Source organism: Camelina sativa, chromosome 4, assembly GCF_030686135.1.
Source record: "Camelina sativa cultivar CO46 ecotype springtype chromosome 4, ASM3068613v1".
Classification (NCBI taxonomy): Eukaryota; Viridiplantae; Streptophyta; class Magnoliopsida; order Brassicales; family Brassicaceae; genus Camelina; species Camelina sativa.
Window position 1 is genome coordinate 26941521 of NC_141883.1, and position 14583 is coordinate 26956103.

General features: G+C 34.9%; 2 protein-coding genes across 3 annotated transcripts; both read right to left on the reverse strand.

Annotated features, from left to right (window-relative positions):
- Positions 1 to 2194: 2194 nt before the first annotated feature.
- LOC104782020 (transcription repressor OFP15) lies at positions 2195 to 3458 on the reverse strand. The gene has a single exon (XM_010506831.3). The coding sequence runs from the start codon at positions 3150 to 3152 to the stop codon at positions 2340 to 2342; it is 813 nt and encodes a 270-aa protein (XP_010505133.1). The 5' UTR covers positions 3153 to 3458; the 3' UTR covers positions 2195 to 2339.
- A 9512-nt stretch (positions 3459 to 12970) lies between these two features.
- Positions 12971 to 14562, reverse strand: LOC104782022 (ubiquitin-conjugating enzyme E2 variant 1C). Of its 2 annotated transcripts, none has more exons than XM_010506836.2 (4): positions 14318 to 14562; positions 13731 to 13870; positions 13479 to 13604; positions 12971 to 13397 (listed from the first exon to the last, which is right to left on the reverse strand). In XM_010506836.2, the coding sequence occupies exons 1-4, from the start codon at positions 14349 to 14351 to the stop codon at positions 13257 to 13259; spliced, it is 441 nt and encodes a 146-aa protein (XP_010505138.1). In that variant the 5' UTR covers positions 14352 to 14562; the 3' UTR covers positions 12971 to 13256. The 2 variants fall into 2 exon arrangements, with proteins under 2 accessions (XP_010505138.1, XP_010505136.1); XM_010506834.3 differs by having other exon boundaries at positions 13728 to 13870.
- Between the last annotated feature and the right edge of the window lie 21 nt (positions 14563 to 14583).

The following is a 14583-nucleotide window of genomic DNA, read 5'->3' on the forward strand; positions in this document are numbered from 1 at the left end:
CTAGTTATCTTTATTGAATTTGATTACAAGTCGGGTTAATGAAACCGGTTCGACAAAATAAACCACGATCCATATCACAAAGTAAGCAACATTTACTGGTAAGTGAAAAGAACAGGGTCAGTGGGTCAATACAGTAAGTTGTAACAATTTAATGCCATGAAGATGACCGTTGTGAAGACTTCTGAAGTAAATAACTAAATTGATGGAAATGAGATAACGCAAATAAGTTGGTATAACGAACCACATTGCATTAGTTAAGCTAAAAACGATATACCACAACTCCATAAGAAGCAGACAGAACACCAATGAGGGTAATTAGGAGCTTAAGTTGAAATCTGTGACTTGAGATTTGGTCTTTCTAATAAATGAGAACTTTGAATCTCAAGAGAGCAAAACACGGCATAAAATTTTGGACTTTATCCGTTTGTGATGCTCTTATTTAATTACGTCCATTATTCCTTTTTTAATGACTCTTTATTATACTTGTGATTGTTGTAGTATATGACTAAACTTCGAGAATCATTTTAAAATCCTACTATAATGCATCTCGAAAAAATGAAATTCGTTTTCTATGTTAACAACACATGCTAATAAATTGTAACAAAAAGCCAAGAAAAGTGAAAGATATGGGGGAAAAAAAAATATATAAAACTGGAGAGTTGGTGAGAGTGATTAGAAATGTTTAGTTAAAATATACAGCTACTGATACAAAAGTTCGAAGCTTCTTGAGGTTTTAATAATCGTTACCGCAGAAAGATTAATCTCGAAGGTAGAGAGTTGACAATTATTTTGTTTTTACATCAACTTTATCAAATCAATAAAATTATTTGTCTTTATATCTTTCTTAACTAGCGTCGTCGATAACCGTTAAGCCGCAACTAATTACATAATTAGCATACACATTCTTCTTCTCAATAACTGAATAAGTTCCCTACCAAAAAAATAACAACTGAAGAAGTTAAAACAGTTCCAATATATGCAAAATGAACTAGTATTATACAATATGAGTTCTTGAACCTTTCAATTTTATTTTTATTTTTTCTTTCTTGTAAACCAGTTTTAAATTTCCAAGCCCATTATATTCAAACTGAAAGCAAAGCAAAAGATGATAAAAATAATTAATCACGATCTAAGCCTCTGTTAAAAAAAAGAAGATGGTAGTTTTTCTAATTTATTGGCTTTTGTTAGTATATACATTAAACTAGACGCTCTTAATTTTTTTATTAATAGTAATCATTCTATAAATGTATATATATTCGTGGAAGATTATATCAAAAGAGGCAGAGATGTCAGGGCTTTTTTTAAATGAGCAGATGCAGGTATATCTTACAGCATCTAATATTTTGTTTATATTCTGAATTTCTGGGCTCTTTTTTTTTTTTGCAGTCACAATTATTTTTGGATTTTACTATACGAACCAGGTCTCTTATTATAAAACAAAAAACCCTGCTATATGTATATTATAAATAACGACAGTTAAAATTCAAAACCAACGGCTCATATTAGATCTATCAAAAACACGATGTCAGAGACTAATTAAAACCATACATAATTTGATAATTCTGCCCATGTTAATTTAGTTATGAACCTATTCTTTATTATTGTTATAAGTAGTTGTAAAAAAAAAAACTATAGATTAGGAGACAATCTCGTAGGATTGTGTCACAGATTCACAGTCCCACATGTCTCATCTTAAAGCCAAACCTGCCGTTGAAGCGAAGAAGATCTTCACTGTTTTCCCGTTCTCAGTTCACCCAACGTTCAAACAAAGTTTTTAATTTTTTACTAATATATTATAACTTTGTCTGATTCCACTCATAAAAAAATGCCAAAATTTGGCAGTTGATATTATCTAAATAATTTGGTTGTAGGCTCACCACAGTATCACAGAATTCAACTCAGATTTAGTTCTTTTTCATATGTACATTTTGAGTGAAAGGTGAAAGCATTACATGCAATCTACTTATCTTTTACTACCATTTTATTTTATTTTAGGGGCATTTGCAAAAATATTTACTATAGTTATATGATTTTTTTTTTCTTTTTCTTTTTATGGATATAAAAAGTACTAAATGTTATTTTTTAAAAAAGTAAGAGTAATTACCTATTCAATTGTCTAAATTTTCAAAGTATAAAAATGGCCCAATCGAACTATCATCATCCTATATAACTTTTTAAAAAGACAATAACAGTATTGGAAAAATTAATAGGTATTATAAGGATAACATACCAATATTATATTAATACCATTCATCATTTTCATGTGTAGTCGGGGTAGCCAAAGTTACGATTCTGCACAAATTTTAATCAAGCTAAAGAACAAATTAATTAAGAACAAATTAAGCATTGTAAACTAAAATATCTTTAGTCTTCTCATCCATCTCTAACAATGAAGACAACGGCAAGAATCGTACGGACGTCGAGGAAGTCTCATCGGAGGAAGAAGAGGAAGAACACGACGTGTAGAACGACAACGGAGACGACGGAGATTCTCCAAGAGTCATACTATTACAGCAAGAAGTGCTTGCTTCTCCGGCTGCTTCGACGGCGCGTGAGGCTGAGACGCCGTCGTCTTTGGAAATGTCGTTATTGATGATGGGTTTTTTGGTGTGTAGTGCTAAGTTCACTAGGAGATCCACGAAGGCCGCGAAAATGTATCGATGGCTGGCCTTGGCGTTGACTTTCAAGAAGTGAAGGAGAAGCGTCTCCAGGCTTTTCCAGTCGTGGTGAAGCGCGTGTGCTTCAACCATCTCTTCCATGGATCTCTTGAAATCAGTGTAAGGGTCGTTCGATTCCAAGGAGAAGAGCACGAAGCCTTCTTCTTCTTCTTCTTTGTTTTCTTCTCGCTTACTCGTAGCTTCTTCAAGTATAGAGTTGGTTTCTCCTTTGCTTTCAAATATGAGCCTCTCGGATGACCTTAGCCCTTTTATCACATTCTCTACGGAATCTGAAATCTCCGGTGGGTCGAAGTCGAGCTCATCCTCGTCTTGGTCGTGGATAGGATTGGTGAAAGTGATGGTAGCTCTGAAAGACATCGTTTTAGGTTCTTGATTACAAGAAGGCCATGGCCATGAAGAGGAATGAGATGATGATGAATTTGAATTCGAATACAAAGATGTAGAGTTGTTCTTGTTTAGAAATGGGAGTTTCATTTTTTTTTCTTTTCCTTTCGGGGACAATAAATTTGGTTTACTATTGTGTTTGTATGTTTTGGGGATTGGATTCAAAAATAAGAAAACTGAGAGAGTTAATGGAGTGAAGGGAGGGAAGGTTTTAAGGGTTTGAAGGGAGAAGAGGACAGAGAGACGAATGGGTAGGGTCTCTTTCTTTACTTACTTATTTGAACGTCTATTTTCTTTATTAAATTTTATTTGGTTGTTGTATTTAATTATTAGCTTCAAAATTTAATGTTGTTTGGTTGGGGCTCATTCAATACTATAATTCAGTGACCTTTTCCCGGTTAAGCTGTTTTCGTATTTATTATAATGAATGATGCTTTCTTGTTTTCGTTTTTCACTTTCCTCAGAGCTTCTTCAATGTTTAGACTAGATTTATTAAAAAAAAAAAATTGAACTTTTTGAAAGGATCCTAGAAATGGTTTATATTTTAGGACTTTGGAGTATATCACAAATTATTGGGTTTGAGTACGACTGATTTCTTTTATACATACAAAATTCGCCTAATTACATCGTTTACCGTGTTGCATCAATATCTATGAAATTTAAAAGAACACAGATGAATGCAAATATTTTAATGTTAACTATTTTGAAAGTTAGCTAAGTGTCGATTGATCGCAGTTTCAAAAAGAAAAAAGAAACGATAATTGAAGCTTCCGTACTAGGGGACTACACAATTTGTATTGCACGTGGCAAAGGAACGTAATCGTTATTCCTAAAGAAAGACAAAAATATTAGGTCACATTAAAAGTTTGGTTCATAACAGAGTATTATTTTGATTTAGTTGCGTTATGATAAAAAACCCAAAACCACAAACATAAAAATCGCCCTATTTGAAATGGAAAAGATTAGCTTAAGAAAAAAAATAAATAAAAATAAACAATGGATCTGTTCGTTTCGTTGACGCTGGCGGCAGCGGCAAACGCAACTTTTTTAATCGCCGCATCTAATCGACGTTCAAAATCAGAAGCTGCGTTTGTCGCAGCGTCATGCCGCAGGTACTTGCGGTAACCAAACGAACAACGATAGATGCGGTTGATGCAGCCGCAAGTACTTGCGGCGACGAAACGAACAGACTTAATGTATATTCAAATAGACATGTAAATCAAAACCCAACTCGTATCAAACTAATAAAAAACTTAGTTATAATCAAAATAGAAACGGCACCCATATAGTATCAATCATAATATAGACTTCAAACATAAGACAAATGATTTAAATGGAAGGAAAGAAAAACGTAACATAGATAATTATATACTCCATAACGAGAAAAACTCAACAACCAAATTAAACCAACGAATCAACCAACTAACTGACCAACAAACAAAAGAGATATGACGTCGGTTTAAAGAAATTTTGTAAAATCAGACAATATCTCAACAAAAACTATGCAATTATTTTGCATTTAAAACTAATTGTTATTACACGCTTCCTCCCCGAATCGGAAACATTTTTCTATGTTTCGTGTTTCTCTTTCATGGAAGCTGCTTGCACTTGAAACCTATTTTTACATATCTATCTTTAGGTTCGCTTGCATCAGTGTGTTGCGTAGAAATGATTCTTCTACAGTCGATGTATACTTTTTTTTTTCTTCTGTAGAGTGCAGTCGATCAGATAAAAATTCAGTAATCATAGATCGTATCGGTGAATTTATATTATATAAACGGGGAGTGCCATGTGAGAGCCTCCTAACAATTCCATTTTGCACGCAACTTTCACTCACGTGCCTCTCACGCGACGCCAGTGAAGAGATTGTGACACGGGAGGAGAGATATCAAAATCATTATCATATCAAATATTTTATGAGTTACATACATATCTTTATAGAAGTAGAAGCTTCCAAATAAATTATTCAACTACGAGCAGAGATATTAGACAAATCATGTGGATTTTTAAAAGGGAAGATAATGATTGAAAGCTGTATGTCTTCCAAAATTTCTTATTATTATGTTATTGTCTTCATGGAAATTTCGTAGGCGTTTCATTTGAATAATCACATTTTCTTTTTATAACAATATTCATCATCGTTCTTAGCTTATCATTGTTTTAATAATTTGGTCCATATGTAGACTATGAATTTAAAGTTTAAACACTATATGTATCTATGGTATTAAGCTTAATTTACACCAGTCAGAAAAACTATAAATGGATCCTGTCATAGTTTTAGGTTCAATGGATAAAAGTTGATAAACCATGATACACAGTTCACTTAAATTAAACCATGCTATGAAAGACTAAATGGTGATAGATTGTGATTTTCGCTTCAGAAAGTTCAAGTCGATAAAACGTGCTTCCAATGCGAGTTTCTCAACAAACAATATCAACCATAGTATGAATTCTTTTCATATGAACGCTGACCTTGTTCAAAGTAATGCTTATAAAGAATAAACGATTAAAATTGTTAGAGCTATAATTGTATAAACAATTAAAGTAATGGAAGCTCAATGGTGGTGGAAGCTGCAAAAATAAAGGGACCATTTTGGTGGGATGTGAGGACTGAGAATGTGGTCCTTTTCCTCCGAAATCTATCATCCTTCTCTCTTCATCGCTATACCAATTACCAAAATCATGATTCCTTTCTACTAATTTACAAACTTCATAAAGTAATATTAACCTTAGGAGATTTAGCTTACCATTTTTAAAATATATCTGGAAAAAAAAACCGTTTGTCTAATCCCTTCAAACAAATAATATTACTACCTCTCAGTAAACTTGTAATTTTAAAAGATTACAAAATCAATTACAAAAGTCGATTATTAAGTACTTCCTCGAGTTTCCAAATTTACTACAGGATTGACGATCAAGAAAAGAAAATGAACTATACAAATGATTGTGCTTACAAAAAGCTATATATAGATATCTTGTTTGGGAATTGGATCGAGGTTTAAACATGAAAAGTTATCCCGACACAAATTCATGACGTAGAAACACACATCTTGTAGTAATAATTGAGATATCTTAAGGTTTATAATGCGAGTGTTTTTTGGGTCCATGAAATTGCAGCGACGTGACTAAAGTAGTGAAGAGGGGACAGTGTGTTGGTGTCACGAATACGAAATATAATATTTGTAGCTCAGAAGTTGGAGAATGTTTACTGTTTTGTATCTTTGAATATACGAAATATATTTATTTGTGATGTTTACTGTTTTGTATCTTTGAATATAATAATAAGATTATCGCTTTCTAGGAATATTGTAGGCCCAATCTTATCTAACTAATCCTTTTTATTTCTTTTGGGACCATTATTGTCTTCTCTCTAGTGGCCCAAATAAATATTCTAAATTTCACCTCATACGAGTGCCTTGAATCCATCCATGCAATTTTTTTTCAAAAATCGTGATGTTTGTGGTAATTTAAGATTAAAATTGAAAAGCAATCTCAATTTTCACCAAAAGGAAGGCAAACTTATAACCATCATTCTTAAATAATGCCAAAAGAATGATTTAATAGTAACTTATATTTGACTCTCTACGTTTTGAATTCGCTGACCACAACGATAGTTACCAAAGATTAAATCATGCTTGTTTTGCATTCATCAACTATTAGATCGTGTTTGTTTATTAATCGTTAACTACTGAAAGAATCGCTATACTAATGGCCACAAAACGAACAAGATTTGATCGCTGTTGATGGTCACTGGATGTTGTGATGACTAGGAAACGAACAAAAACATGTTGGTGATTGTTGTCAATGTCGCTAGCAATTACGAAACAAACATACCTCAATGTACGTACGTAGCCGCTCCTAATTACTAATCAGTATGTAATTTACAATTACAACATACCATCCATGAAGATGAACCCACAATTTTTTTTTTTTTTTAAACAAAACACGACTGCCAGTGCCAGATGCGCTACCAAAGCTAAAATCAAACGAAAAATCGTCTGTACCTTCCGTTGAATGATGAGCACATGGGTGCATGGCTTTTGGATGGACCCATTTGCGTTATGTATATGTATGCAATTCTCTACACTATATTACACTTTTTGTTATCATCATGTATGATTCATTGGTTGCTAATGATTTGGTCGTCGTTAACAAAAGTTAAAATAATGATTTGGTCGTATGATATGAAATGAGGTGGCGCGACTCATGAACCGTGTGGTAAGGTATGTCATATGTGCATAGACTTTCGAAAGTCACTACAAAATTTACAAATCTAAACACCCACTGTTGCTCTTCATAGAAGATAACGTAGTGTCGATTACATTTTGTTGTAGTTTGTAAAATGGTAACACAATATATGGATGAAGAAGTTAAAAACTCAACTATGATTGTTAAGTGCTGTTAACGGCTATTGAGTATTGATTAACACATTTTTGGCTAAAACATATATTGATCCTGTTGTAAATTGATACAACAACTTTAGATTCAATCAAGTACTGATTAATGGATCTGACACAAGCTTTAAACACGGAAATAGAGAAAACACATAAACAGAGAACACAGAGATTTGGTAACCCAGTTCACTGCATCAGCAGCTACGTCTGGGGAGGAAGCATAGTCCTCAACATCCATTATAGATCAAGAGTTACATATGTGTTATGGTTACAACATATATCTCACACTCGTTTAACATCCTAGAATGAGTTTCACAAGAACAACATATGAAAGAAGAATAACAAGAGATTGAGCCTAGATACACCGAGAATCTACATCTCTCTCTAGCTCTGTTCACCTCTTCAGAACCACCTGAACTAGGGTTCGGCGCAGCTCTCTTTTGCTCTCTCTCTTCATCTGTGTGATTTTCTGTATTTATATCTAATACAGAGTCAGTTCCTGTATGGGCTTCACAATAATATATGGCCCAGTTTCTGACATACCAAATAGGCCCATGTTAAACAAACATAGACAAGCTTCTGATCCACTACAACTTCCTGTTTCAAGTTGGATCATATCTCAACAAACTCCACCTTGATTCAAGCTTGAAACTTTGAAGAAACACGCTCATAGAACCTTTGGAATCCAGCTCTAAACTTGGCTAAACAATCTTCAATAACCTGCATAAGTCACACTCAGCAAATTCAACTCCTAAAATTTGCATCAACCATCAACGCATCCTTCTATGAATAACCATCACACAGACCCCTGAACCTCGACAATTCTCATGTCCATTCCTTCAGAGATAAACCAGTACTCAAGACACTCTTGTGTCATCCTTGTCATGCGTTTGACATCTTCATAGCTTTGATCATGAGATTCCCACTCATAAGCTATACAATAACATGTTAACAACACCAACAACATGTTCACTTAACAGATCACTTCATAAGCTAAACCACTTATGAGTTAAACAATCAAACAATTTTCATCATGGTTTTCTGTCAAACACCATATACTTGTTTTAGTGATTGAATTTTCATTCTGCAACACCTGATTCTAACTTGCTAGCCCTTGAATTCCAACTCTTGTGCGCTCTGAGACAAAAATCAAACCTTTACTTGAATCAACTACAGAAATATTGAAACACCCTTGTTTCAACCTGAACCAATTCTCTGATTCTAACTTATCACAATAACAAACCCTCCTTATCACTCATATAGATAGAGTGAGCCGGTTACAACTTGAGCCAACCAAATAACAACCACTAAATCAATGATCTTCAATTAACTCTTTGTACCTGTTTGAGTTACAACCAAACCGGGTTAACTCAAACCACAAGTGTTGTCTCTCACATGTATGATCATACACCTTGACAACAACACCTTCTTGAGTTTGTAAGACATGTAAAGAATCTCAACATCCATAAACACCACTGTATAACCCGAGATTACCCATTACAACCATATGTCTTAACATATCAACCTGAACCACTTCACAGGTTCAAACATCCTAATAAAATAGAACTACCACCAACAGCTTGTGACACGCTGTCAGTCACTTCAACCATGTCTTATATCATCATAACATGTGATATGTCTGAGACAATACCTTAAAGCTTCTTCACATCAAACCTTAAGCTCATGATGTGTTACTCCAACTCTGCAACACATTCACCAGTATGCAGAATCCACCAAAAAACTTGTTACGAGATCATAAATCTTCTCAGGCCTTTAACAGCCTCTTACCAAGGAGATTATTCAAACTCCACCTTATGATGCAAACATACAACTTACAACTTCTCAAGTAGTTGTCTTCAACTGATCAACAAATGCAATTTGACTCTCTTGCATTATCAGCCTTTCTATGACTTCATATCAGTTGCAAATACTTCAAGCCTTGAAATAAAACATGTTTCCATGTGAGATGCACAACAAACTTTCCTGATATGAATTACATAGACCATACCTACAAACACATGCAATTGTCTCTAAGATTCTCGTTTAGAGGAAAAAACACCTTAGTGTTCATTCTGATTTCACAGAAAAAAACCTTGTAACTTACTTCAATACCAGAGATCACTCCATGACTGAATACCTCAGACACAACACAATCACTTATGTGTCTTCAAATCAAACAGTCTTTCCTCTATGGTTCTAACTGACTCCATAGAAATTGTCCTAGTGACTGAATCAAAACCTTTAAATCTCTGCTTACTAGCTCAGAAAATCCTTCTGAACCACATAGCAGAACTCTAGAATCAAATATGTTCCAAACACCTCAAACAGTCTTCGATTCAACAACAATTTGTATGACAACAATATATTGAATCCCAAAATGCACCGCTGTTGTTTCCAACTACACATAACAAATATTCAGCCAACAGTTTTGACAATCACCATCTTAGCTTACCTTTGTTAAATTCACACTGACCTCTGTACACTCCATCATGTAGATAAACACCTCTTGAATGCGAATTTCCACACTTTCTTATAGTTTCAAACAATCTTGACTCATTTACATACTCCCTTGACTGCTATTATCAAGACTTTGTATACTTTTGCACTAGCCGCAATATATACCAGAGCGAGATGCCTGATACATTCTAAGAATAACCACATGATTCTTGATTAAACTAGCTTCCAACTGACATTACTAATCCAGTTTAAGCTAAACAATCATATTAATTTCTATCACCAAATATAAACTCCACCTTGATGACAACCAATCTGATCAGCTACCAATTATCAATGCAACCTCATGTTTTCTCTTCATCATCATGTCAAACCAACAATGATGGCCTACTATGCAAACTTTAAGACCTTGAGTCTTCCACGTATGAATTTCACTATAACCATGTTATCTCATCTCTTTTGAAATTGAAGCCTTTAGTCATAACATCACTGATTTTTCCTTCTTTCACCATGAGTCTATACTCGTCTTCACACAACTCATGTGTCACATCAACTATATCCTGAGCTTGATCAGTCTCTGCCACATCCACAGAAACTTGAACAATGACTACACACTTACATGTTATTCTAACAGAACACCCATCTATTCCTTCTGCTTCAAGCCACAAAATATCAAAAAACAGACCTTGTAGTCTTGAGCCAATTTCTTCAGACTCCTTTCAGCTCCTTGATGATCTCCTTTAACACCGGATCATCAACACTCTGAACCTTTCCTAGATTCAAAAGAATCTAACCATTGACACTAATACTCACATCCTGCAATAAACTACACACATTCTCAAATCTTAGCCAGACTTAAATTTCCTCAAAGATCCTAACCTGTCTTATTTCCAAAAGATTAACCTGAAACTGTTTCATGCTCATCTGCAACTTCTTCTTTGATCTGAACCAGAAAACCTTATTGATACTTAAACAACCATTAACACACATAGGAATTCAAGCTTTTATGGCGTCCCATTGTAGCAGAATCCTATTCATATAGATTGTTCAAACTTCTGAAACTCGCACACAAGCTGTATCAGACCTTCAACAAACTAAATATACCAAAACACAACCTGAAACCTAGCATTGAATCTTGGATAATCCCTTGCAAAATCAATAGCCAACCTTTTGTGTTATACCAAGATTTTGATTCTCTTAACTCAAGCAAACCATCAACAAATAGAAACAATTCTTCAGAACATCACACTTTGACCTTGTGACTGTAGAGGATACAGACTTGACGTCTTCAATATTTGAGCCTAAAGCAAGTAGAGGTTAACTCCACCTCAAACTAATCTCCAGTTGGTTGTGCAACCTTAAATCAAGAACAAACTCTATGGATGAGCGTTCTTGTACCAACCTCAAGATACATCATATAACTGATATCAACATCATCACCAATGAATATCTTGATACAGAACTCAAATTGATGTTCAACTCTCGAGCCATTGGAGGAGACACGATGTAGATCCTTCAGAGTTCGTAAACTTGAAAACATCTGATCTTATTGGATCCGCTGTAGTGAATCTTCCTTCCTCCAACATCGACGTTCTGAAACCCAGAACAGACACCATCTTCTTCTTTCATGTTCTTGTAGCACCATCTCTCTGAGAACTACAGATCTGATATAAAGCTATCACTTTCCTTCACAAATCTGAAAGCTTTCTTACAAAGCTTGCTCCTCAAGAACCTGAGGCTCTAATACCACTTGCTGTAAATTGATACAACAACTTTAGATTCAATCAAGTACTGATTAATGGATCTGACACAAGCTTTAAACACGGAAATAGAGAGAACACATAAACAGAGAACACAGAGATTTGGTAACCCAGTTCACTACGTCTGGGGAGGAAGCAGAGTCCTCAACATCCATTATAGATCAAGAGTTACATATGTGTTATGGTTACAACATATCTCTCACACTCGTCTAACATCCTAGAACGAGTTTCACAAGAACAACATATGAAAGAAGAATAACAAGAGATTGAGCCTAGATACACCGAGAATCTACATCTCTCTCTAGCTCTGTTCACCTCTTCATAACCACCTGAACTAGGGTTCGGCGCAGCTCTTTTTTGCTCTCTCTCTTCATCTGTGTGACTTTCTGTATTTATATCTAATACAGAGTCGGTTCCTGTATGGGTTTCACACTAATATATGGCCCAGTTTCTGACAGACCAAACAGGCCCATGTTAAACAAACGTAGAAAAGCTTCTGATCCACTACAACTTCCTGTTTCAAAGTTGGATCATATCTCAACAGATCCTAACGTCGTTAATCAAACTGTTAATAGTCGTCGACTTAGATGTCATGTTACGTACCATACTTATTAGACATGGCGTTGATATGGCAACCGAGTCTAGATCTTCGTGATCCGAGTAACTATCCGTTCTAATGTCATTTATTTATAAAACCATTCGCAATGTTTTTACAGAGAGTTAGATTCTCTCGTACTCATTATGTATCAAGGTACACGTACCTTTGAATGATATGATTATGATGTGACAAACGACATAAAAAAGAAAGGTAATGCCTTAAGAACCAAAAAGGAGTTGCATAGATTGAAAGATAGCCATAAAAATAGTTGTCAATGTTTGTGATTTGTGAAGTAAAAACAAAAAGTCACATGGCAAAAAAAGAATAAAGATGGAAAAAAGGTAAGAGGAGGTAATGGATGTCGTTAAAAATCAAGCTTAAGGTGAAGGAGATATGACACACTTCCCAAGCCTTAGGACATGAGGAAACAGACACACCGACATGTTTTTAAATAATACTGGACGTTAGTACGTTACAGCCTTCACTCTTTTGTCCAAATCAAACACGAAACTGAAGCTTTGACACGAGGAACAGAGAGATGAAGACTAACTAGTTAAGTGAAGGTCTGAATGATACATATATTTCAATAAAATACCTAATCTCGGGCTCAATTTCCAATACCAAACTATATGTAGACCTACAGTCCATGATCTTGACCCAGTTCTTGCATGATATGAAGACAATTGGAGAGCTCAAGTCGAGTGACAGCGAAAGAAAGTAAACAATTTCACTAACACGAAATAAAGCCAAACAAAGCTGCTTTCTGCTCCTAGAAGATCAGTTTGCCATATTATATCTAAATTGAGAAGATGAAGACATGATACAACTTTGTCTTCATATATTTTTGCACACAAGGATTAAACTCCAGATGATTAATCGAACATCATCATTCATCCACAGACACCATTGTTTTTACTTTTTAGGTACGAAAGAGAAAAGCTTGAGATCAACAATGGAGAAAGCCCCCCTCAAAGGCTTTTGAGAGGTATTAGAAGAAGGTTCCTTCAGGAGGTTGAACAAGCTTCCTGTTATGCGATGCAGCCATCTCCTTCTTCAATTGAGTCAGTATGTCCTCCATTGTGTAATCCCTTTGCCAGTTTGCAAGAACTCCAAACTTCTTTGAATCCACCTGATATCCAAATTCCACATTTGAGTAAAACTAATTCAAAAGCAACAAATCATTTAAAAATCCAAAAATCACATTTCCTACCACGCCGGTTTCATGATTGACACAAGTCATGTTGATGCGTGAATGGAACCGAACAGTCGGGGGTTTCTCAGGGTAATCTTTGTCACAGAAGAGTTTCAACTGATAAATTCGACCCTCATGTACAGTCTGGACAAACAAAGTACCAGTCAGATGAAACCATTCAAGATAGAGACACAACAATTGTTTCCATATCATTCAAAAAAGTTTCTAGACAAGTGAAGAATTGAAAAAAAAAAGAAGAGATATAACTACGTTGTGAGGACCGATGATAGTGCCAGTCCAAGAACGCATATAAATGTCATCTCCATCATCCATTCCATAGCTAACAGTTCCATCTCCAATACCCTTCTCACCTCTTTCAAGCTCTTCCAACAATCTAAAATTCCTCGGAACTATATAATTGTAACATCCACAAGGTAAACATCAAACAACTCAGCTCAGCTCATCACTCTTTTTGTCTTTATATTTCTAAAAAAACTCTGTTTTAGTGAATGAAACAAACACAATTAGACAATTAAACTCTCAATTCTAATCAAATGATGAAAACAATCCATCATCACCGCAACCTAACTCAAGAATTTGGATTATCACAGAACGCTAATACAAAAGTTATCACGCGAGCGAGTTTCAATACCAATCAAAAGACGAAAACTTTCGAAGTTGTAGATAGAGATAGAGATAACAGAGATTAACCCATAAAACAATCAAGAAGAAAGATCGATTGAAACATATCTAAGATAAACCCCAAGACGCGTTCTCGCCTCAAATCAAAAACCCTAGAAAACTTAGAGATGAAGAACAAAAAAAAAAAAAAAAAAAAAAAAAAATCGAAAATTTACCGACGACACTCGATGCCCCTGAGCCAAGAGTCATGATTTCGATGAGCTTGAGGTTTCGTTCGAGTCGATTGATTGTGAGATCTGACCAAAATTGAGAAGAAGAACTGAGAGATTCTCTGATGCGGAGAAGACACAAAAAAACGCTATTAGTGGGAGAATAATCAAAGTCGAACCAAACTTTGGGGGTGGGCAGCTGAATTTGCAGGTGGCAACTATTTTATTTTCTGCTACCCAAAGTTTTGTTCTCTTTACAATTAAAACCACAA

Bases quoted from the DNA above. Each gene is read 5' to 3' on its own strand.
- LOC104782020 (XM_010506831.3), bottom strand. From the start codon at position 3,152: ATGAAACTCCCATTTCTAAACAAGAACAACTCTACATCTTTGTATTCG.
- LOC104782022 (XM_010506834.3), bottom strand. From the start codon at position 14,351: ATGACTCTTGGCTCAGGGGCATCGAGTGTCGTCG. The intron at 13,605-13,727 runs GTTATATCTCTT...TTGTTTGTCCAG, and splicing joins TCATCGGTCCTCACAACGTA to ACTGTACATGAGGGTCGAAT. The intron at 13,398-13,478 runs GTAGGAAATGTG...TTTGGATATCAG, and splicing joins TCAATCATGAAACCGGCGTG to GTGGATTCAAAGAAGTTTGG.